The 26,412-nt window shown below is 45.5% G+C and overlaps 1 protein-coding gene across 2 annotated transcripts in view; it reads right to left on the minus strand.

Moving 5' to 3' along the window:
- The window catches only part of LOC146209608 (4-vinylphenol methyltransferase 1-like), a 39,803-nt gene extending 13,622 nt beyond the window's left edge, over nt 1–26,181 (minus strand). For both annotated transcript variants that reach the window (XM_084602397.1, XM_084602387.1), the window contains exons 1-2: nt 25,717–26,181; nt 8,944–9,138 (exon numbers count right to left, since the gene is read on the minus strand). In XM_084602397.1, coding sequence (XP_084458523.1) covers nt 8,944–9,137 — 194 coding nt within the window. In that variant the 5' untranslated portion in view covers nt 9,138; nt 25,717–26,181. The remainder of the gene's footprint in view (nt 1–8,943; nt 9,139–25,716) is intronic.
- Between the last annotated feature and the right edge of the window lie 231 nt (nt 26,182–26,412).

Below are 26,412 nucleotides of genomic sequence, written 5' to 3' on the forward strand. Positions count from 1 at the left end.
GCTGCTTGTGAGTGGCAGCGAGATGTAAGCTGCCTGATACAAGAGTAAAATTGCAAGTGGTCGACATTATTTTTGTGTCTTCCACTATGGTGTCCGTCCTTACCGATAACGCATTGGCACGTTAAACCTCGTATACCACAGTCTGCCGTACCATACTGAGATTCCCTTTGCACGAGTAGAAGCTGTCTTTTTATTTTTTTGGCTGTTGATAAGCGAGCGCACTCGAAATGCACGTCCCAGTGACTTCTCTCCATTGTATCACCTTTAAAGAATACAAATTATTAATTTTGTAGAGCCGAAAATGAACATGCAAGTGAACGTACTTACAACGAATGTAGTTTCTAGCGTGCATCATGTTTAGGCTCGCAAATAAAAATTATGACCTTAAGGGGCATTAATTTATAATATTTGGCTCAGAGGATGCGGCAGGTGCAGTATCTGTAACGCTTGTGTCTGCCGACGCCTGATCCGCGCCTTAAGGGAAAGGATGCGGAGCTTTTCGACCACCTGAGCAGCTTTGGCGTGCCCAGGCATCACACAACACACGGGCACCTCTCCGTTTTGTCTCAATTAAAACGCAGGTTTTAGCGGGTGAAGGGTGCCTGATCCTGGCCCTAATGGGGCTTAGACAGGTAGGTCCCGCCACTTGCGGCGGGGGCTAGCCTGCCACTGATTATTTTTCTGTTATAGGCTGTCGTTACACCAGTCACCGCTTCGCTGGTGATGGACGACGGCTGTTGTTGCGGCGCGCGTCTTTATTTCCCTCTCCTTTTTTATGTCTTGTCTATTTTGTCTTCTGTCCACACGAAGCAGTGCAGGTGGCTCAGCTACAGAGCCAGTAGCAGGCTCGTGCATTTTTTTCTCTCTTCCTACAGCCACAACAACAACAACATCAAATTGCAGCTACCGGTGGTACGTATCGAAACCGGGTACCTCGGTACAGTAGTCGGGCATCATAACCACTACACCACCGTGGCTGGCCGGCATTATTCTTATTTCCTATTTTGTTTAATGCCCATAAATGCACTGGAAACAATCGATATGTAAAAGGTGCACTACGAACTCATCTATCTGAAAGGTTATGTGCTCACAAGAATATGTTCAAAACCCCATAAACAGCAGAAAGGTAAACGTGACTTATGATTAGGTAATCAGCATTAGATTACCGCCTCCTTTGAGTCATGTGCTTTACTACAAAAGAAGTAAACAAAAACTGGCTTCCAAAAAATATGTGATATGAAAGAGAATTCGTCGTCAAATCTCATGAAAATTGAGCCGACTTTATAAACTGAACCCACCATGCCATACCATAGACCAACACCAATCTGTGACGTAAGCATGATTCGGCGGCGCTTCTGTCGCCAGGCTGGTCCGACTGGGGATGAAACGTAAGCTTACCACTCTTAGGAATACAGGGAACCGAAAGATTTTAACGCAGGTTTCTAACTTCACGGGACACATGTGATATTATATTCGGTACAGAGCAACTATGAACATCCCAAAACAGATCGTGAAAGTATGAAATCTCATTACCGCGGCTAAGTATTTTTAAAACACCACGAAACGTATGTTGTTGTTGTTGTGGCTGTAAGAAGAACGAAAATAAAATGCACGGGCATGCTACTTGCTCTGCAGCTGAGCCACCTCCGCTTCCTCGTGCGGACAGAAGTTGTTGTTGTGGCTGTAGGAAGAAGGAAAAGAAAATGCACGGGCCTGCTACTGGCTCTGTAGCGGAGCCACCTCCGCTGCCTCGTGCCGACAGAAGAGAAAATAGAGATGAAAGAAAGGGAAGACGGAGAGAAAGACGCGCGCCGCAACAACAGCCGTCGCCCACCACCGCAAAGGTGGCGGGTGCAATGACGACCTACAACAGATAAAAATTCTGCGGCAGGCTAGCCCCCGCCGCAAGCAGAGGTGACCCACCTGTCCCAGCCCCATCAGGGGAGTATGCAAGCGGCGGTGACCTACCTGCCCTAGCCCCATCAGGAGAGATCTACCGAAACCTATGGGGGAACGAGTTGGGAGGGCGACCCATAGAAACCCAAGTAAACAAAACTTACCGCAACACTTTTCTCGTTTCGCAGGTTGTTAAACGTTGGACAGCGCTTTGAAAAAAGTGTTTGACAAACTATGCTACATTATTGCGGAGGCAATCGACACTTGAAACCCATCGTTGTCTAGAGTCTGAGTTAGAAATGCATTGCGTAACGCGGAAAAAAAAGCAAAATACAAGTAAAGAACGATTCACAAAGAAGCTGACTTTGGCCTACGAAAAAACACGTTTGTTAGGAGCTGGTGCATTACTTTGAGACCATTAATATATGGGTATGCAAAGACATTTCGCGTCTGAAAACTCTGTAAAGCATACTTATCAATACACATGTTTGGCGCGTTTTCAGACGAACCGCCCGTCGAGGAGGCGAGTCGCCTAGGCGGCTTGTTTTCTGTTTTTTTTTGTGTTTTCTTTTTTTTTGGGGGGGGGGGCATCATGTACCTCGTCCCCAAAGCATGCTACATGGCTAAGTAAAAAAAAGGAAAAAAAAACATTGCAAGGGCTGGCGACACGCACGAGCCGCGTAAGGCAGTAATGATGCCGCCGAAACACGGTTAATCTTGTAAATTGATAGAAATAAAACGCAAAATAACGGGCATGACGTTATTGTGTTCTGAAAACATTGATCATGGCTAAGTAGAGGCGGTAGGTATTAAAATAAATTAATATTTAAGTTGAGTCGCGATGAATGCATGCGGTGAGCAAGTCGTAAGCAAATATTTTGACAGTCTTCATATTCCGACGTCCATGCACGCCCTGCGTGGTCTGCGCCGTACGGAAAGAAGAAAAGAAAGTCAAGGAAACCGCGCAGATTTTTATTAATATTATTATTCATATTCCGACGTCCGGGCACGCCCTGCATGGTCTGCGCCGTACGGAAATAAAAGCAAGTCAATGAAACTGCGCAGATTTTTATTATTATTATTATTATTCATATTCCGAAGTCCGTGCACGCCCTGCATGGCTTGCGCCGTACGGAAAGAAGAAACGAGAGTCGAGGAAACCGCGCAGATTTTTATTAGTATTATTATTATTCATATTCCGACGTCCGTGCACGCCCTGCATGGTCTTCGCCGTACGGAAAGAAGAAAAGAAAGTCGAGGAAACTGCGCAGAGTTTTATTATTATTATTATTATTATTATTATTCATATTCCGACGTCCGGGCACGCCCTGCATGGTCTGCGCCGTAAGGAAAGAAGAAAATAAAGTCGAGGAAACCGCGCAGATTTTTATTATTATTATTATTTATATTACGACGTCCGGGCACGCGCTGCATTGTCTGCGCCGTACGGAAAGAAGAAAAGAAAGTCGAGGAAACCGCGCAGATTTTTATTATTATTATTATTCATATTCCGACGTCCGGGCACACCCTGCATGGTCTGCGCCGTACGGAAAGAAGAAAAGAAAGTCGAGGAAACCGCGCAGATTTTTATTATTATTATTGATATTTCGACGTCCGTGCACGCCCTGCATAGTCTGCGCCGTACGGAAAGAAGAAAAGAAAGTCGAGGAAACCGCGCAGATTTTTATTATTATTATTATTCATATTCCGACGTCCGGGCACGCCCTGCATGGTCTGCGCCGCACGGAAAGAAGAAAAGAAAGTCGAGGAAACCGCGCAGATTTTTATTAGTATTATTATTATTCCTATTCCGACGTCCGGGCACGCCCTGCATGGTCGCGTGATTCCGTACCCTTAACGGTAGGGTCTGATGACCAGCGTCACCTGGCGACAGATAGCGGAAATATTGTAAAAAGAAATAATAGTGGGTTTAAAGCGTGCCGTAGCCGTTGCTTCCATGGCGCAATGGATTGACACTACTTACCTCCGCAATAATCGACTAAAAACGAATTCTGTAATAGCAACTTTTTATTATTTTTATCGCAACATTACGAGAAGCTACCAAGCTCATTCCTGGGGTGTGTTCCCCTTTAAGTTACAATATGTAGTGTTTGCATTTCTTAATAGCCGCAAAACCAGCCTTGAACAGAGCCACGAGGGGATGGCATGACAATGGTAACACTAATCAATTACCTTCACCGTTATAATTTCCTGCCTTCAGTTAGTGTATGTTAGCTTAAGTTGCGTTCAGAGACACCTTTCGGTAACTATCGCCGTTTAACCCGCTTAGAGGTAACCAGTGAGGAAAAAGAAGTTGCGGGACCCACCCGTTCAGGAGACGGAATTACGCTGCATGGTCTGCGCCGCACGGAAAGAAGAAAAGAAAGTCGAGGAAACCGCGAAGAAAGCGCAGAACGATATATGAGAGCCACAGCGATATCACGAGGAAAAAGAAAATAAAGGAAAAATATTTATCTAGCGTATATGCCCGCTGATGACCTTGCGCGCCCCCACCTGATTCAAAATAATTGTATGCCTCCACGGACTTATATACCTGGACGGCCTCTGAAGAAGCGACTTGGAGAAAAAATCAAATACACTACAATGTTATGTCTAATAGCGGCTGAGCGCCCGCGTCAGTCTAGTAACTTGCCAGTGCATTAGAGGCGTAGCAAATGGGCCCTGGGTGCACAACGCCGCCAATGTACAGATTTTCACTGTAGCGCTGATTATCCCATTCCGACAAGCTTTTCACGCAGTCCGAAATTGCTGCAGAGCACACTACATTCGCTTGCAAGTACTGCAGGTCTGATGACTTGAGGTACTGTTAACAGCTGAATAAACTGACCGCGCTCAGTTGCAAACGACCATGCCCCAACGGCTCCGTCACTAGGAGACGCTCCTGAGCTTAGCAGCCGCGGTGGGTATCCTCAGCTACGCCGTCGTCTGCTGCCATGCGCGATTCTCATTCGGTTCGTACTAGTATTGTCGTCTGGCGTTTGAGAATTCCTTTTTAAATGTAAAACTGTCTAGGATGTATCACTTGAGCGATAGTTTTATCAAGCTAATTTATCTAATGCGGCAGCATATCATACTGTAAACAAAACTTTGCGATTCGCTACACCCAGCTTGCAGTGAGCCTTTTGGGGGTGTCTGAATTCACAACACAGATTATTCTGTGTTTAAATTAATAATGGATGTTTAGCAAATCGCCCAACAAAGATTGTTCGGGGAGATCTAAAAGTAGACTGCCTCCGCAATGACGCAAGATACTTTGTCACAAATTTCTTCAGTGCGCTGGCCAACGCTTACCGCTCGGCCACCCCTTCTGGCCTTCTGCGAAAAGATAAAAATGTTGCGGTAAGTTGTGTTTACATGTGCTTCTACGGGTCGCTCGCCCAATGCGCGCCCCCATACGTTTCGGGGTATTTTAAAAATACTTCGCCTTGGTAAAGAAATTTCATATTTTCACAATCTGTTCAGGATGTCCTTAATTGCTTTGTACCTGAATAAAGGCATCGTAGGTGGTCTGTGAAATAAGAAGTCGGCACTGGAATATATCATCATCCTCATCAGCCTGACTATACCCACTGCAGGGCGAAGGCCTCTCCCATATTTCTCCACTTAACCCGGTTCCGTGCTAGCTGCATCCACTTGACCCCTGCGAACTTCTTAATCTCATCCGCCCACCTAACTTTCTGCCGCCCCCTGCTGCGCTTTCCTTCCCTTGGAATCCAGTTTGTTACCCTAAGCGACCATCGGTTATCCTCTCTTCGCACTACATGTCCTGCCCATGTCCATTTCTTCTTCTTAATTTCCACTAGAATGTCGGTTACTTGAGTTATTTCTCTGACCCACTCTGCACGCTTCCTATCTCTTAATGTTACCCCTACCATTTTTCGTTCCATAGCCCTCTGGGTTGTCCTCAACTTAAGTAGAACTCTCTTGGTTAGCCTCCACGTTTCAGCGCCATAGGTGAGTACAGGTAAGATGCAACTGTTATATACTTTCCTCTTTAGCGATACCGGTAAGCTGCTAGACATAATCTGCGAGTGCCGGCCAAATGCGCTCCATCCCAATCTTATTCTTCTTGTTATTTCCTTTTTATGGTCCGGATCTGCGGTTACTACCTGTCCTAAGTAGACATATTCGCTTACTACTTCCAGTACTTCGCTACCTAATGTAAACTGCTGTTCCTTCCCGAGGCTGTTGAACATTACCTTAGTCTTCTGCATATTGATTTTCAAGCCTACCTTTCTACTTTTCCTGTCTAGGTCATCAATCATTATTTGTAGTTCATCTCCCGAGTTGCTTAGCAAGGCAATGTTATCAGCAAATCGCAGATTACTGAGGTATTCTCCATCTACCCTTATCCCTAACTGCTCCCATTCCAAGTCTCTGAATACTTCCTCTAAGCAAGCTGTGAATAGTACTGGGGAGATTGTGTCTCCTTGCCTAACACCTTTCTTTATAGGAATTTTGTTACTTTCTTTATGCAGAACTATGGTTGCTGTGCAGCCACTGTATATATCTTCCAGCACTTTCACGTACGGCTCGTCCACCCCCTGATTTCGCAATGCCTGCATCACCGCCGAGGTTTCAACTGAGTCAAATGCTTTTTCGTAATCAATGAATGCTATGTATAAGGGCTGGTTATATTCCGAGCATTTTTCTATCACCTGATTGATGGTATGGATATGATCGATAGTAGAGTACCGTTTCCGAAACCCTGCTTGATCCTTTGCTTGATTGAAGTCTAAGGTTGTCCTGATTCTATTAGCGATTAGTTTAGTAAATACCTTATACGTAACAGACAGTTCTGTTCTTGGGCGCCAAGATTACCTCGGAAGGAGACTGCAGCCATGAAATTAGGAGACGCCTGCTTCTGGGAAAAAGAGCAATGGTTAACCTTGACCGCCTAGTAAAGAGCAGAGACATTAGTCTACCAACCAAGATCCGTATAACCCGTGCTATGGTCTTTCCAGTTGTGATGTATGGATGCGAGAAGGCTGACCGCAGCAGAATTGACGCGTTTGAATTGTGGTGCTGGCGAAGACTCTTAAGAGTTCCTTGGACTGCCAGAAGATCAAATCAGTCGATATTGTCGACCATAAACCCTGACTGCTCATTGGAGGGTCAAATTCTAAAGTTAAAGCTCAGCTACTTTGGTCATCTGATGAGAAGAGAGGAGTCGCTGGAGAAAGATTTGATGTTGGGAAAGGTTGAGGGTCGCCGGAAAAGGGGTAGGCAGCGAACGCGATGGTTAGATGGCATTCTAAAGGCATTGCAGATGAAGCTATGTGATGTTAAGAAGATAGTGAGAGACCGGAAAGCGTGGCGTGACATGGCCCATAGGGTCACGAAGAGTCGGACACGACTGAACGCCTGAACTGAACTGAACTGAACAGACAGTAAGCTGATTGGTCTGTAATTTGTAAGGTCCTTAGAGTCCCCTTTCTTATAAATGAGGATAATGTATGCATTCTTCCATGGTTCCGGTACCGTCCATGACGCCAGGCACTGCATATACAGGGTGGCCAGTTTTTCTAGCACGATATCCCCGCCGTCCTTCAGCAAATCTGTAGTTATCTGATCCTCTCCAGCTGATTTCCCCCTTTTCATAGTTTCTAGTGCTTTCTTGACCTCCTCCTTCGTCACTGGTGGAACGTCTGACTGTTTTTCCCTACCGCCAATCTCATTACGGTCCTGACTACTTTGGCTACTGTAGAGATCTGTATAGAACTCCTCGGCTACTTTTACTATCTTTTCCATATTAGTGATGACGTTGCCCGCCTTGTCCCTTATCGCATACATCTCGTTTTTGCCTATGCCCAATTTCTTCTTTACCGCTTTAAGGCTTCCCCCGCTCTTTACAGCGTGCTCAATTTTCTCCATGTTATGCTTCCTTATATCGGCCACCTTGCGCTTATTGATTAGCTTTGATATCTCGGCCAATTCGATCTGGTCTGCTGGATTGGAAGCTTTCATACTCTGGCGTTTCTTAATCAAATCTTTCGTCTCCTTAGACAGCTTGCCGGTATCCTCTCTAACTATCCTACCGCCTACTTCTACCGCGCACTCAGTAATGATATCCACTGGAATATATAGGTATCATGAATTCCTATGGACACTAACCCTACATTTCACCCGCAGTAGACTGCGAAACTGCGACAACACGTTGTGGATCTATATGTCGGATAGGGGAAGTCTCCAAGCAGACCTAGCCAGCAGGTTTAAACTGTAAGCTCGAAAGCCCCTTAATTTGTGCTTATTTAACGGTACCGTCCCGACCTAGTGCGCTCAAGTGTTGTCATTTCTGTTGTACTCGCATCGAATATCCCCAAATATTGAGACGTCCCTTTTATTTCTCTGTTTTTCAAGGCGACAGCCTTTAATGGCTCATACTGCCGTGGACAAAGTGTCACCCGCGTTCGCGGCGGCTGTTGCGTAGCATTCCTAGGCGCGCATTCAAGTGTGGAATTGCAGATGGCAGGAACGTTAGACAAGGGAGGTGGTGAAGGGTGGCTATTCCTAGCCCTACGCGGCTGCGACGGTAGGTCAACGCCGCTTTCGGCGGGGGCTAGCCAGTCCCGAAATTTTTATCTGTTGTAGGCCGTCAGTGCACCCGCCACCACTTAGGTGGTGGTGGATGACGGCTGTTGCGGTGCGCGTCTTTCTTTCCCTCTTCTTTTTATTTTCTTTACTTTCTCTCTTCTGTCCGCACGAGGCCGCGGAGGGGGCTCAGCTACAGAGCCAGTAGTAGGCCCGTGCATTTTCTTTTCCTTCTTCCTGCAGCCACAACTATGGTAGCTAGAGGAAAGGCGCAGTATCTGTCACACTTTCTCCGTCAAGTGTGTGTTTGGATGGTACGCCATCGCTCCTGTCGCGTGGCGTTCCTTGGCGCGCGTTCAAATGTGGGATTGCAGATGGCTGGAACGCTAGACAAGATGAGACCTCAGGCTTCCGCCTTTCTCTACCTCGCAATTTTTTCCTTCTCGCAATTTATAAACAACGTTCCCCTCACGCATCATCAACATCGCTCCATACTTGAACGTAAAATTTCCAGGTCCGCATCCGACGTCGATGAACTGCTGCGCCGACTGGTCATCGCAGATCTCGAACGCATTGTTGAAGGCGTCCAATATGGCCGCGTTGGCAGCCGCGTACCGCTCGGAACGCACCTCGAACATTTCGGCGTCATCGTGTTCCGGACACGTTGCTTGGACTTGCTGCTGCGCCATTCTACAAACAATAAAATATTGTGAAACACGAGTATTTAAGCTCACTTAGATTAAGAGATTTTTCTGAGACTAGTCTATTCACTTTGATTTTTGCATTCTGTCTTGCTTTGCGTTTATATGTGTATACAATGATATCACGGCTAAATACTTAACTATTGTTGAGAGGAGAAGTTAAAAACAATGAGAGGAAATTAGAGAAAATGAGAGAATTACCGGAATATTCTGTGTCGTATTACCTGAATGCGCTGTTTGGCTGAGGCATATATCGTTTTTCTTCTTGCTTTTTACGGATTGTTATTTTAATCCCACAGAGATGCGCCAGGACAGTCTATACAGGTAGGTGGTGTGTAAAGTATGGAGGACATTGTGTGCTCAACTGAGCTTGCAAACTAAATCAATAAATAACTAAAATTACCTAATCACCACTGATCAATTTTTGTACTGTTGATATTAAGGGGCGATATTATCTGAAAAAATGGAAGGTCGTCCCGATAAACGTTCAGTCCAAGTTTTAATTTTCCTTATCCGAAATTCTGTGCAAAATATACGACGTCAAATAAAAGCATTTTTAGTTAGTGAAATTTGATATCCGCAAAGCACAGTTTTAAAATGACGTTGCTAGCGCTGATAATAAAACAAGTATCGTTGTCGTTTGCCTACTTTTTGACGTAGAAGCAGCTAACGTAAAATGTGACATTTATAGTCCTAGCAAATCACTTTATGAAGATAAGCGTCGTGAAAGGCTAATTTTACAAGCTAAAATCTAGATTTCAGGAGTTAAATATCTTGAAACTCATTGCAGAAGAAAATGTAAAATGCAGGACTAAATTTTTTCGTCGACAGCCTTAACGTTTTTAATACGAAGTTGACCCCTGAAGCCGAAGGTAAAAAGCGACTCGTTAATATTAGTTAATTAATCGTTTCTTCAGTGCGGTCTGCCATGTACAGTGGTTAGCAGTCTTTTCGAGAGCGCTCCGACGGCGCTGTGCGGAGTAAGTCAGCGACATCTAACGTTAGGCTCTGGCTTTCAGTTATGCGTCCAGTGCGCATGCGTGGAAAGTCAATGAGATACCTGCTCACCGCTTCCTTCTGCACCCTCTCCCTTGGGATTACTCTTTGCGCCGTTAGGGCCACGCTGCCTGCATTTGTGAGGCTGTAACGGTCGCCAGCCCGTCGCAATGTCGCAGTGTTCCTCGAATGTATCAAAACGGCCAGATAAGCAAGCGCAAGAAATAGCGGATTAACGGCGTTACTGCATACACAGCTCTTGCCGCCCCGGTGATTTCCTCTTGGAGGATGTCAAGTTCCTAGATCTGTACGGATGCCAAATGCAACGTCCCATGTGCCAATGCAAAGACGGGCTAAAACATAACGCCTGTAACGCATTAAACAACCAACAAGGCCCAATTCTCGAAATCTTAGCCTGGTGCGTGTCTGAAATGCACGATCATCTGTTATCACTTGCACTTGCTTGCCGAGCGCTTCGTGTTTCGCACGAAACGCGTTGGTTTTCCGGCCGCTGTTGCATATCAAGTGCGTACCTGGCGGCATTATGCGCTACCACAGTGGAAATGAGGCCGCGAACACGCGAGCAGGCACCTCTTTATTTTGGCCACGCATGCGCACGGGGCGCATAACTCAAACCCAGGGCCTAACGCTAAATGGCGCTGAATTGCTCCGCGGAGCACCGTCGGTGTGCTTTAAACAAGACTGCTCACCACTGTAGATAATGGCAGCATTGCTGTACAGTCCACCTCCACCGACCGCGCCAGACTATTTCTCGCAGGGTATAACCCTGTATAACCTATGAAAGTCGTAAGGAAGTTTAGAATGGTTATTGTCGTGGGGAGAGGGACAGTCGTGCATTAGGGAATACAACACTAGTGCAGCTGCGTGTGGTCAAGTCAAGAAATTTTGTTATGACGTGAAGCCTTCACACTGGACAAAGTCGTGCCAGACGTGGCAATTCTGGTCCTCGTCGCATTCAGCCGAGCTACTTCCACCTCCTTCTCTACTGAAACCCTGTTCTTCCTCTACGTCGATCGTCTTCCTTACTCCGTGGTAGTATCATAGATAAAGAAACAAGCGTGCGGCGAAGTTAGTCTTCTGTGTCCCATTTACCTTCTCCGTATGTGTTATGTTAAAACATATGGTGTAGAAAGAAATTGGTAGGGTAAAAACAGAGAGAAGGTGGGAGAGTTCAACGCCCGTACGCTGTGTCAAGCTCTGAAAACGCGTCGCAACACATCGCCAGAATGCTCAGTCTGAACCCGTTAGCCGCGGCGGCTTCTCCATTTACGCAGCCGTAGCGGCGATACATGCATTTTATTTTTCTCTCGCTTGGAATTTTTATTCGGAGCAGCTTGAATAGTCGATAAAGCCGAATGCACAGCCGTGAGTGGCGCTTACCTTTTTACTTAGCGAATTGAAATAAACTGAATTCGTTTTATCCCTTTCTATAGTTTATAATATATATATATTTTTCAAAGTTTCGCAAGGTAAGATATAATTTAAATTCTATAATGCTGTTCTCAAAACTCAACCCGTCTTGACCCATTTCAATCCATCAGCCAATGCTGAGCTCCGCACCGACGCAAGTGGCCATGGCATTGGAGCTATACTTGCCCAGCGAAAACACGGCCGCACAAGGGTGATTGAGTATGCCAGCCGCCTCCTACCTACGTCCGAACAAAATTACTCTATCACAGAGCGAGAGTGCCTGGCACTTGTTTGAGTTATTACAAAATTCCGCCCTTAGTTGCTATCACAAAGCGAGATTGCCTGGCACTTGTTAGGGTTATTACAAAATTCCGCCCTTAGTTGTCTGGCCGCCCTTTTACTGTTATAACAGACTATCATACCAAGTGTTGGCTTTTCTCCCTCAAAGATCCTACAAGCCGTTTGGGGCGTCGGGCGCTTCGATTACAAGAGTATACATTTTCCGTCGTGTACAAGTCCGGCCGGCTTCACCAAGATGCGGACTGCTTGTCCCGTAATCCTGTCGATTCCCCTTATCCTACCGACTCTGATGATGACGCATGTGTCTTGCCTGTGTCGGCCTTTTCTAACATTGCCGACGAAAAACACTTAGATCCTTCTTTGCTCCATTTCATTATCCTCCACCTGACCTGCGACCGCCCTGATCCATCTCTTGCCTTATATGTACTCCACGAGAACATACTACACGGACGCAATATGCGACCAGACGGCGCAGACCTTTGCTCGTCGTTCCCCAACATCTGCGTTTCACCATCGTTGACCAGTTCCATGATGCTCCTACGGCTGGCCACCTGAGTGTCTCTTGCACATACGACAGCCTGCGCCGACGTTTCTACTGGCCGGGGCTCTACCGCTCCGTCCAGTAATACATTGCCGCATGTGAATTGTGTCAGCGTCGAAAGAAGCCCACAATTTTGCCTTCAGGCCATTTGCAGCCTATCCCCATACCCACTGACCAGTTTTCCCGTGTAGGTGTTGACCTTCTTGGGCCCTTTCCAGTTTCCGCTTCAGGGAACAAATGGATCGCCGTCGCCACCGATTATGCTACGCGGTATACTATTACCCAAGCCATCCCGACCAGCTGCCCCACAGACGTTGCTGTCTTCCTCCTAGAAAACGTGATTCTACATCATGATGCCTCTCGTGAACGACTAACTGACGGTAGCCGCTGCTTCCTGTCGCGAGTGGTTGACGAAATTCTCCATTCGTGCTCCGTCCGCCACAAATTCACCACAGCCAATTACTCCCACACCAACGGCCTCACGGAACATCTAAACCGTACCCTCACAGACATGCTGTCCATGTATGTCTGACGACCACCGGCATTGGGACGTTCATCTACCCTTTGTGACATTGGCCTAGAATTCATCTGTTCATTCTACCGCTGGATACTCTCCATTTTATCTGTTATTCATTTGGCCGACACCCGTTACATTCCTTCGACACCTCACGACCCGCGGCAGACGCCACCAGTACTTACGCCAGTGATGCCGTAGCGCACGCTCATGATGCCCGCCGGATAGCTCATGCAGGCTCTCAGCATCCCAAGACTCTCAAAAGTTCCGGTACGACAGTCACCACCGTGACGTCCACTACACTCCTGGGTCACTCGTCTTGCTGTGACTCCCCGTGCCGTCGCGTGAGCTTGTGTGAAAAACTTTCGCCCCGTTACACAGGCTTTTACCGAGTTTTTCGCCCCGTTACCGACGTCACATACGAAGTTGAATCTGTGCCTCCGAAATCCTCGTCCTGAGCGCCATCCTCTGAAATAGTGCATGTGTCCCGCCTGAAGCCCTATTATGCACGTTCTGTTTCACTAACGTAGAGTGCACCGGGACTGTGCTTGTCCCTAGAGGGGGTAGTGTTACTGAGCGGTATTCGATGGTCGTGCTGAAGATAAAGAAGTGCGACAGACTCCCAGGATAAGAAGACACAGTCGAGTGCTGTGCTGTGCTGTGCGAGTACTGTGCTGTGATCATCCTCAGTGGTGTGGACAGCTGTCGTACTGTGAATATTCCACGCAACAATATTTTGAGATGCACATCTCTCTAAAATAGAATAAAAGCTTGATTTTTTGCAATTATAGTAAATGTTTAGAAATTTTACTTGATATCTAGTAATTTTGCCAACATTAGTGTCAATACCATTTCCCATCTTGAAAATAAGGTTTTGAATTTTTAAAGAACAAAATTTGCCCACGTAAAATCGTCTCTACACGTACGCCACGTCCCAGCGAGTGTTTCAGAATGTACGGATGTTAGGGTAATAGAGATGGGTAACATATGTGAATTGTCAGTATACATGAAACAAATAACAGGCATAATAATACAATGGAATGTTAAGCTAGATGATCTGCCCGCATGATGAAACACGCAGCTGCACAGACAACGATGCTGCATTGATTCTTCTCCTTCTTCCTCTTCTTTTTCTCCGCCTCCTCCTCCTCCTCCTTTTCCTTGTTTTTATTATTTTTCTTTTTCTACTCTGATAAATGGCACATATTCACGAAGTGGGATTGGCCAGGGTTCAGTGGGGAGTGCCAAATATACTACAGATGGAGAATTGGTGTAAGACATCAATTATCAACTAAACGAAAACGCTGGATTTAGGATCAAGGACTTGAATGAAAAAAGAAATACTGAGAAACGTATCTGAAGTTTTTAAATTTGGAACACAATTAGCAATAAAATCTTATAAGAGGCAAGATTCACCGCACTAACAAATAGACACTCACAACTGAGCAATGGAATCTGTCCGTAACAGTGATGTAGTTATGTAAATATTGAAACTTCTTACTCAGCGCAAATCTTCATGTACTCGCACCGAAGGAGAGAATAAGCAGGAGTATATCCCAATTTTGCTATTAGAATTTCTAAATGTACCGATCTCAGATGTGAAAACCTTCACCAAGCGAGAAGTAAATGCTCAATCATTTCAATCACTGTGCAAGCCTCACAAAGAATTGTGGGACTGAACCTGTATCTACATCTGTAAATATTTAGGCGGGCAATTCTGACTGCAGGGCGCATACTCCTTTCTTACTTCTTTTATGTACACACAACTTTTTTCACTATCCTGCCAGTAAGCTAGCAATTCCATCTCGTTGTATAATAACAAAACGGAAGACTTACTAACATACTGTTCACTGATCACAATGTTCTCCAAGGCTTCCAAAATGTATCGTGTCAACTTTTCCTTATCCTTTTTCAAACCTTCAACGTTATGAAAGTCAGATTGGCATGCTGATTCTTGCATAACTTATACATTTCAGTGTTTCAGTGCACCGCAAGTTTGGTGCCAGACTTCTCCGATATTGCGATGGCTCGTTTACATATTACTGTCGTTCACATCTCTCCCTGTCTAGCCAATGTACTTAAAGAGGACAAGAGGACAGGGGAATCTTACGCCCCATTTCTTGAATGATTTCAGAGTACCATTTTTGGTGTGCAGTTTTACAACTTAATTCATTGTCTTCCGCATTCACCCGCACACATACACCTATTCTTTTGTTGGAAGCCATATATTGATTTGAATGCCGTGTTGCAGACGAATCTTCGTAAAGTTGTGGGTAAAGCCATGAACATGGGGTACCAAACATAATTTGTTCCTCTGCGTTAAATGTTCGCTGCCTCTACTTCTCAGCTTGTTCCGCAGCACTATGCTTTCACTATACTTTATAGTTAAGCCATCGGAAATCCTGCTTCCACAAATCTATCATTCTGGCACAAGAAACTTTTCCTCATAAGTTGATACACCAAAGCAGCCTTCTCAATGCCTCTTATTACTGCCCTGGAATAGTTCAATTATGCGAAAGGAACTGCTTATTCGCTTGAAGTTCATGACGCGAACATTAATGCACCGCGAAGAATTCGAGGCGTAGACCTAGGAACGTAGAGGTGCAGCTTCTGGCAGCTTCCAGGTGAACCTGATATCAGGGCAAATTTTGAAAAGCACCCAGTGTTATGCTGTAAGTACTTTTGTCGCATTTCCTTTTTAAGTACTCACAGTACCAAAAATTCATTGACGTAACAAGCAATCCTTACAAAGCTTTTGCCTGTTGATTATTCTTGAATCCTATTAAAGGCCGCAATGGGAGGTGCAACTCTTAAAGGTATACAACCTTCACTCTTTTGAACATACAATATTCCGTCCTGGGCAGCAAGCCCTTTCCATGAGCTAGGCTCCTAGCAACTCTAGGAAATTGTGCACAAATACTTCAGCTTCATAAACAGGTATTTAGCAAATATTTCATAGCAAATGGCAAAGCTTAAAATTATTTTCGAAGAGTTCAATAGCAAAAGAAAACCGACCACTTTTATAATATCAGCAAGTGGATGTGAAAACATCACCTTTATTCAACTACTTTACTTGATTACTCTCTCTGTTTTGAAATATATTAGCTACATTTGTATCAGATAGCTGAAACATAAGAGTATTAGTTGTGAGCATACTGTTACAGGTGCAATGCATTGCCAGTCTCCAAAATTCCCTGGATGTTACATTTTCAGTCCTGCCTCTTCTAGCGAGCAAGATATCAAGGAATGCTACAGATACCCGGCTACACGACCTACTACGAAGCCATTTGGGTCCTAAAGTTTTGACTCAGATCTTACATAACGTTGGCCCAGATGTAGAATAATTTCTAAGAGTGAACCGGCATCTTTGTCATGCTTTTAAATGAACGTCTGTACAGGCTTAACGAAGAAAAGCTCATAATAGGTGCATTTACAACTTGGAGAAATATACTTGAAATTCTATACTACAAAATATATTCAACATATTCAATAGCTTACTGAATGCCAAATTCTTTTTATGGCATATGTTTTCCTGTGTTTAAGTTAGCCGATCGCTATTGAAAACCCCCTCTTACCTCCCGCAAGATCGTGGTTGTACAGTAGACTGGAAGTTGAAAAGTAATAGTTTCTGGGGCGCCAATGCACTGCCCACCTGTTGATTGTCGAGCTGCAAAATGTTTCAAAAAAGCATTTATAGGGCAATAACATAACAGCTGGCTAGCAGGCTTAGCGCTGTGTGCACATCCGCTGGAACATTGTGCTCCATACATCCGCAAGGGAATGGCAGAATGTATGGCGAAGCCTGAAGCGCAAAAAAGACAGGGACTTGACCGACACGCAGAACACAGAGCTATGACGGATCGCTTGACACAGTACTATCACGGATCGGCCCCGGCTTTTTTGCGATTCGCCAAAGATCACCAAAATCTACCAACTATCCCAAGAAACAGCCTCTAATGCCAGAGTACAGTTCTCGATGCGTGGAGACCATCGCTACTGTTTTAGAAATCATAAAAACGACGAACAACAGGTCGATGGCTTTCACAGAGCACAGAGAAAACCTTCAGTAATCCTGTTATCAAGCCTAAATGCATCATCATAATAAGCCCCATTAACTCACTGCAAGGCGAAGGCCTGTCCCATTATAAGGCCGACCTCCGCAGGGTTAACTTACACTGCGATATTCTCCCGGACAAAAGTGAAGCGCGGTGCGCCGCTGTGAAATATTCGTACGATCCTCCGAGGAGCGAATACCACTGGCGCACTGCCGTAGGGCGATGAGCAGTGTGTAGCCGTTCGTAGTAGGCTGCTCCCACGGCTCGTACACTCACACACTCTACCGTCTCCACGATGCGGCCTTTCATGCGTGAAAGAAACGGCTACAGCATACTACGTGGTAGCACGTACAGTAAGTGACAAAAAGCGTAGGGAAGAGACCAGAAAAGCAACAGCCTACGGCATCGCACATTGTATGTTCTTGTTGCAGCCAGATCAATGCGCTGCTTTATCGGCCACAAGGCTTTTTTTATGTTCGCCGAAAACGTTTCTTTGTCTTCAGCCTTACAAATCATTTCAGTCCAGTGGCAAGTCTGGCTTCGTTTAAACGTCGTTCGTGCACACTAACCGCGGCAGCAACGAGGGATGTAACTCCGCGACCAGCCATGGCAATGTAGATCGTTGGTGGATACTTACTCGAATTGGAATATTGCAAATGCATCTGGAGTGCAAACTACGCGAGAACGGCGATTATAAGAATTCTATACTTTTTCTTTCATTCCAACGAGGGAGTCACTGAATCATTGCAGTAAGGAAACACTTCCATTCATTCACCTGAGAAGCCACCGCTCTTTGCTCTTCGTCGGCAGCTTTTTCAAACAACGGCTTCGCCGCTGCGAGGGCATGTGCTCGCTTCGATCCTAGGCTTGGTTTCGATTCATCAGAAAAGCGGCGATTGATGCCATACTTTGATGTTATTATGGGCCCAGATCTGTTTAGGAGTTCTAGGTAGGTAACATGTCAGATTCATGGACACGCACTCGTTTATTGACCACACCAAATTACTTTCACACGAATACAGCCTAGCTACGTTCTACTGGTGCACAACCAAAGACCGGTCGGGGACTCGACGCCGGTGCAGGCGAGTCCGACGTCGCTCGAGGTCCGGTTGAGGTGACAGAGACCGGCGGCCGGGGAATGACGCGGGCCCTGTTCACGCTCAGGCGTCTGAGTACCCGTCAGCGCGGGAAGCCACGCCTGACGTCTTAGTGCTCGGCACTAGGTACTGCTGGGGGTCACGCCGGGGTACTGCGGCGGTCAGGCGTGATGGTGTAGTCGCGTTGCCTCCGGGAATTGTCCACAGGATTGATGGCGAAGCGCTGTGCGGCACCAGACCCTAGAAGAAGTGTCCGGCCTGTGCTGGCGAGCCTGCCTTCGACGTCAGGCCCAGAATGTTGAATTCAACCACCAGCGACGCTGAGGAACGTCCGTCCCGTTCTCCTGCCCTGAACGAACTCACGCGCACTGTCTCGCCCCGCACGCGGCCGCACTTCGCTTCTTCTCCACGAGCAAATGCACTCGAACACAATATCAACATCACCACCACCTCCCCCGGTTTCAAGGCAGTTTTTTGCAACTGTTCTGGCGATGGGGCCGGGGCAGACTAAACTACTTAATACTAACCAAACAACTCGTTTACACACGGCTTACATAGTCAACACCCACATTATCAGTTCAATTGATATACTCTTGCGCATGTCATATGGAACTAGGTCCCAAATTTGGCGGCACCTTTTCAGCAGTGGTCATGTTTGTCATGTAGAGTATGTGGAATAAGAAACTCCATCTCGTACACACAACACACCATGCAGAGGAAACAGCGTGCGATGTGTTTCACAAACTAAGTGTAACTAATACCCTTTCAAGCAACCTGATCAGCCTACAACAAAAAAGCGGCCTGAGAATATAGAGAGGGCAAACATAATCACGGATGAAACTGTCAGCTCCATAGAGCTAATTTAAATTGCTAATCAAAAATAATTTGATATTCAGGACTCCACTTTGAGAGCTACATAGCTCAGGTAGCAGAGCAATGCTTTTTCTTTGTGGTCTTGAGAAAGAATCGTAGCAAGAAATGTCCATGTGTGTGCACACCGAAATTATTGCCGGGACCAAGACCCCGGACCAAGCGCCCGGCCGGTGCTCACGAGCAGGTCTTTGATGCAAGGCCCAGAATGGTGAATTCAACCGCCAGCGACGCTGAGGAACGTCCGTCTCGTTCTTCTTCTCCAAACAACCTCACGCACGCTGGCTCGCCCCGCACGCGGCCGCACTTCACTTCCTCTCGAACATACTATCAACAGCATCACACATACAAACACTTCATTTGACGAAATTTGCTAAACTTCGTTCGCAACAGAACCATGCTTTCCAAAGTGGGCGGCCATTGTGCAGTACGGGTCCACAAGAACCAGTTTTGCACGCCGATTGGCTTACTTTAACCGAACGCTGCTTGGCAGCATTCGGTTAAAGTTAAAAGCTAAAGTAAAGTTAAAGCACAGCAACCGCCGGGAAAAAATATCTGACCATGCTAAATCTAGTGCAAACAGCACTTTTTCGCGCTGATCATGCGGCGGAGACGTCACCGGACGAATTTCTGGAGTTATTCAAAGATTTTTCACTCCATAGAGGTCGCGCTTTATTCCTACCTGTTCCTGTGCAAGCTCATTCACTTGACCCCTGCAAAGTTCCTTAACCTGAGCAACCCACCTAACTTTCTGCCTTCCGCTGCTTCGCTTTCCTTCCCTTGAAATACGACTTGTCGCCCTCCGCGACCATCATTTATCCTCTCTTCGCACTGCGGGTCCTGCATATGGCCAATATCTCTTCTTGATTTCGAATAGAATATCAATAACTTCAGTTATTTCTCTGATCATCTCTACACGCTTCCTATCTATTTAGGTTACACCCAACGTTTTTCGTTTCATAGCTCTCTACGATGGCCATAGATTAAAAAGAACCATTTTCGTTAACCTCCATGTTTCAGCCCCAAAGGTGCGCACAGGTAAGAAGCGACTGCCATAATTTCCTCTTAAGCAATACTGGCAAGCTGCTTGTCATACTCTGCGAGTAGTTGTCAAATACGCTCCTTCCTAACTCTTATTCACCATGCTATTTTTCTTTCTTGGTCCGCCTTTGCGGTTACTACCAGTCACACTTGTACATATTCATCTACTTCCATTGTTTTGCTACCTAATGTAAACTTCTGCTCCTTCCCTAGGCTGTTCAAGATTGCCCACTCTTCTTAGTCTTCTGCATATTAATTTTTCGGCCAATCTTTCTTTTCTGCCTACGTCATCAATCATCCTTTGCAATTCATCCCCAACGTCATCGGCAAAGAATTGAGGAATTGTTTATGAATCCTTATCCCAAACTGCTCCCCATTCTAAGTGCCTAAATAGTTCCGAAAGCTAGCTAAGAACAGCAGTGGGGAGATCGTGGCTCCTTGCCTAACATTTATTCTTATTGTGACTTTATTTCTTTCTTTATGCAGAACTATAATTGCTGTGCAGCCGTGGTAGGGGGTATGCAGCGATGCGCCGTGTGCGATGCATTGTGAGTAATTACGGCTCCGTCGGGCATTTTCGGGTCTACCGAAAGAACAGGGCGAACATACTTATCAAGTCTGCCGTGCGGTTTCACAAGCAGTGGCTTCTGCAGATATGGGTTACTGTGCTGCCCTTGACTGTAATAGATAGATAGATGGATCTATTGAAAGGAAAGGCAGAGAGGTCGGCCGGAATAATTCACATTTGGCCTGCAACTCTGCACAGGGGAAAGGGAAGGACATAAGACAGCAAAGCATGATAGGGGATGATGTGGGAGAAGGCAAATGAAATATACAATCACAGTAGCTTGCTTTACAACCGTGAGTGAAGTCCGCTGGCGCACAAAGACGGCAAAGAGCATGCACTGCCTGGACACTCTTCTTCGTGTCCTCCCAAGCGCAAAGCAGCAGTTCCTCCGGCACAGGTCTCTCGTCCAAACACTTTAAGGAAGCCGCAAGCACACTTCTTTCGCACGCATACACTGGGCACACCAATAATATTTGGTCCACAGTCTCTGGGACGCCACAGGTTGAACATTCCGGTCAGTCCACCTGTTCAAATTAATGTACGTACTTGCGCGAGAAAGCCACGTTGAAACGAAGTCTATGTAGCAAGCATGCCTGTTGATGCGGAATGTCACGCAGAATAAAAACTTTCAGTGTTCGATCGAGCCTTCTTAGACGATTGTGTCGGGCGTCTGGCTGGGCCCAGATAAGCTGGTGTAGCATTCTTCATACAACTAGTAAGAAGGCACGTCGTTTGAAGGCTATTGCTGAATGTGCTTTTCGCTTGAACATCAGCCTGTTTATTCCTTTGGAGCCCGCAGTGGGCAGGGATACATTGAAACAATATCATGTTGCCTTGCAGCTGGGCAGATGTGATGAGCTTCATGATGTTTAGTGCCAGGGACTGGTAGGCACTGTGGCGTAAGAAGTTCTCCAAATTCGCAATGATGTGTTTGAGTCTTTATTTCCATCAGGTGCTATACTGATGGAGGGCTACGAAAAAAAAAAGCTGCCACTTGGCGGCTTGACGAGTCCGCAGCCCCATATATAAGGCAACGTCTAGGCAACCCCAGAGAATCAACACGCGATAAACAAATCAACACTTAATCAATGCGGAATAAAAGAAAAGGTCCTGAGCCAGGTAAAACAAACACCGTCAGCACAAAAAGTAAACAAGCGATAAGCATAGCAAGACACTTGTTCTATGCAGAAGAAAAGAAATGCTAGATAAAACAAACACCAGAAAAGATGGTCAGCTTAGTCAATCAGCAAACATGTCTCTGAGTTTAACAGTGGAACAGCTAAACGAATCAATATTCAGTGATTGATAATAGTTTATAAGAGATGGCAAAGAATAACACAAACGCTCCATACCAGAATTCAAGCGTGGTGCAGCAACCTTCCATTTTTCTCCGCGTCTAGTATTATAACACTTCTCATTTGTTTCTAAATGTGCCAAGGCGGCTAGGCTGTGAATATTTTTTTCACTTAATATTTATACCGAGCACTCAAACGGTAGCGGTATAGCTTGTGAGCTGTAATAACATGAGCACTGTGAAAAAATTCTGCAGTGGTTCCATTATAACCAGCATTGTACACGTGGCGCAGATACTGTTCTTGCATACGGAATATTTTTTGTGTGTTAGAGAATGTAGTTGTGCCCCAGACAAGTTGGCAGTAGTTGGCGTGCGAATAGAAAAGAGAATTATAGACCAATAGTTTTGTTTTAGTAGAGAGCATGTATCGGAGACGACCGACTACACCGGTTATCCGAGCAAGTTTGGCTAATACAAAATTCACATGAGTTTCCCAGGACAGATTGGCAGTGAATATCACACCTAGACATTTCAAATGATCAACAATGTCAACAGGATGACAGTTTAAAACAATATCGGCATGAGGAGGAACAGGTTTATTTTTCGGCCGGAAGACAACAGCTTTTGTTTTATTTTCGTTAATCTTCACGCAATTGGATGAGGATCATTGCTGCAGTTGGACTATGGTGTCATTACAATCAGAGATGAGTTTATCGATATTATTGCCAGAAAAAAATACGCTAGTATCATCTGCGTATATAATAAATTTGGCGTTCTGATTAATGTTAACAATGTCATTAATATACAGGTTAAATAGCAAGGGGCCCAATATGCTGCCTTGTGGAACACCACAAAGCAGTGGCAGGACTCGTGACCGCGAGTTGTTGACTTGGACTACTTGACATCGATGGAATAAACATGATTGTAATAACTGTAGTCCACACCCACGTATACCGTAAAAGTCCAACTTCTGCAGCAGAATGTCATGATTCACCAGGTCGAATGCCTTGGAAAAATGTACAAATAGGCCGACTACTATTTCCTTGCTTTCGAACTGCGTTAAAATATGCTCTTTCTGGTGAAGCAGGGCTAACTCTGTAGACGTATTCTTCCTAAACCCAAACTGGTGTTTCGTTATTAATCCGCAGTGATCAGCAAAATTTGCAAGCCTGAAGTGTATTATTTTTCGAGAGGCTTAGAAAATATAGGTAAGATAGACACCGGACGGTAATTGCCCAATTCATTTCTGCTTCCCTTTTTAAAAAGCACGACTACTTTTGCAGTTTGCATTTTCACCGGAAATGTCGATGTCGTCAGACATTTATTAAAAATATGCATTAGAACTGGTGCTATGACATCTGCGACATACTTTGCTGGTTTTATTTGAATTTCGTCGATATCCCTACTGCTGCTGTTCTTTAAATTTTTTATTGTTGAAATTACTTCCAGTACACTCACTGGCTGTAGAAATATTGATTTTTCATTCCGCGTGCTAATATACCGACACGCATTTGAGGAGCTGCCTGGCGTACTCATGCTTGTAAAGAAATTATTGAAAGCATCAGCCAGTTCCGCCTCGTGCAAAACTTTGCCATTAATCGTTAGTTTAGAAATGCAGCTACGTTGGTTATCGCGACGCAGTAGCGTGTTTAATTTGTTCCAGAGCAACTCACTCGGCACATTTTTGTCGTCCAAAAAACGTGAGAAGTACTCTTTACGTGCATTACGTAGTTTTTTCGTTAGTTGGTTCCTATATTGTTTAAAAACGGTCAAGTCATCAGGATGGCGGGTGTTTAAGAATTGTCTGTAGAGCTTATCGTTTGCTCTCATTTGCTGGTACAGTTCATGTGTGACCCATGGCTTTCAATTTTTTCTACTCTTTTTGCGTCTCTTAACAGGAAAATGAGCATTGTACACTCTTTTCAAGGTATCTAAAAAAAAACACTGTAGGCGTTGTTAGCATCATGTATGTTCAGGACTTCGCACCAGTTTATTTGAAACAGCTCATTTCTAAACGCGTTAAGAGCCGTATCGGTTACTGGCTGGTAGAGTCTGTCAGCAGACGAACAGTTTCGACTGGGGGCAACTTGTAAACAAAGGAACACGGGAAGATGGCCACTAATGGAACATGATAGGGCACCAGCTTTTATATCTTGCGATGAAAGGTTTGTTATGAATATGTTTAGCAATGATTCACATTCAGTTGTTATTCTGGTTGGTGCATTAATAACATTTTCAAACCCATATAACAAGATAATATTGTTGAAATTTGTACTAATAGGAGTGTTAACACTCATATCAATATTATAATCACCTGCGGCGATCAGGTTATACCTATTCTCTACAACAAATGAAAGAAAGCCTTCTTAAAAATCACAAAATGTTGAAATATGCCCATTTGGCGGCCGATAACAGACCGAATATATTACCTTATCTGCAATTAAAGTTAACACTTCATAGCCTAGTGTCACTATGCTAAATGCATTCAGCAGTTCACAGTCCATTTGCTCCAGCGTGAGAATTGCAGTGCCACCTCCGGGACCACAAGGGAGGTTGATATAGTACGTATTGTAGCCTTTCATTCTGAAAACATCACTCTCATTCGTGCTCCACGTTTCGCGGAACATAACAGAAAAGCTAAAAGAAAATTTACTGAAGAATTCTTCTAAAGAAAATGTTTTGTTGAGGACAGATCTTGCATTTAGGTGTACACATTTTAGTACGGAAGACCTAAAATTAGATACTGTAATGTTCAGGTAGTCTGGAGAGTAAAAGGTGTGTTCAAACATCTTTGCCCTTTTCACTTAGGTATAGCACAAAGCGCATTCTTCATTTTCTCTTGAGGCGATCACGGTCCTCGAGACGTTTAATATGAATTCCACTTGCCCCATCCGTCATCCGTACAAGAACCTTTCCATGGGTATACCATACATATTTGAATTCGGCCTCTTTCGCCCAATTTTTTGTTGCTTGAAGCAGTTCTCGGTTGTGTCTGGTTAGGTTTTCTTGGATGAAGATTTTTGGCTTACTGTCTTTTAGTTTGTTCTTCTTACTCAACCACGATTCCCTGACCGCCTGCCTTGTGAAGCGCACGATTATGCCGGGTATCTTATCTTTCTGAGCGGGCAGCCTGTGTGCCGAAGCAATGTCATGTTCGACGAGATGAGGCGTTTCGAGCTTATCTGCAACCTCATTCAATATTGTGAGCAAGTTTTCATCTTTCAGAAAAGGAACACCATGAACTTCCAAATTTAGCTGCCTATTTCTAAACTCAAGCTCATTCACTTCCCGTCGAAGCTGAACCTGAGCTGATAGGTTGTTTTCATCCCTTTCCTCCAGTTCTTGCACCTTCTTTCTGAGCACTTTATTCTCATTTTCTCGCACACCGATCGTTTTTTTTTTTTCAAATCTTCAAAAATGGCAGACATGTGCGTGACAGATTCTTCCATGGCTTCCACTCGAGTTACGAGGGCTGGTAGGCTTTCAAGCTTCAGATTAATAGATGTAAGGATAGCTTTTATATCTCCATCGGTCTTGCTTTCGTCACTGCAGCTACCATGTGACGCCGAGATTCGACAATCTTGGCATCGCCACGCTTTCTTGGCACGTCAGATTTTCTCTTCAATGGCTTTTCAGTTATTCCAGCACATTTTGCGAAATGGTACTCCCGTGCGCACTCTGAACAAGCCATGCATCCTTCGCTCTCAAGAAAGACGACATTACAAGTGCAGCAGACTTTAGACATGGTTTTCACTGCGACAGGATGTCGCCAGACCCAACACAGGAAAGTACACTAAAGGTCTTTGGCAGCGACCGCAGCACAAGCACCAACAAGTAGAAGAATATGAGTACAAACTAACCTGCACAGTTTCGGTAGCAGAGTGAGTGGTGATGTTCGCAGGGTGCTGCTGCCGCTGCCAAATGACCGCTTCGCCAGGTGCTTCCGATTTATGTACGGTCAGTCGAGGGCTCCCTCAGGCGCGCAGGCGCACTGGATGCCCGCAGCGGTGATAGCAGCAATGATTTCTTGCGAAGCCGGTCGTGCGGTAGAACAAGGTGATTTGAGTGGCAGGAAAAGCCAGGCAGTCAGCCGTGTCCGATGGGGCCGGGCAGCGTTAGACGATCCGGGAAAGGCTGCTCTCCGTCGTATCTGCACAGATTGGATAGCAGAGTGAGTGGTGATGTTCGCAGGGTGCTGCTGCCACTGCCAAATGTCCGCTTCGCCAGGTGCTTCCGATTTATGTACGGTCAGTCGAGGGCTCCCTCAGGCGCGCAGGCGCACTGGATGCCTGCAGCGGTGATAGCAGCAATGATTTCTTGCGAAGCCGGTCGTGCGGTTGAACACGGTGATTTGAGTGGCAGGAAAAGCCAGGCAGCCAGCCGTGTCCGATGGGGCCGGTCAGCGTTAGACGATCCGGGAAAGCCTGCTCTCCGTCGTATCTGCACAGTTTCGATAGCAGAGTGAGTGGTGACGTTCGCAGGGTGCTGCTGCCGCTGCCAAAATCCGTGAATACATACAATTTTTAAGGTGGTTCCCCACATATGTAGCGAATAGA

This window comes from Amblyomma maculatum, chromosome 1 (genome assembly GCF_055883805.1).
Source record: "Amblyomma maculatum isolate TAMU_Amacu chromosome 1, ASM5588380v1, whole genome shotgun sequence".
NCBI lineage: Eukaryota > Metazoa > Arthropoda > Arachnida > Ixodida > Ixodidae > Amblyomma > Amblyomma maculatum.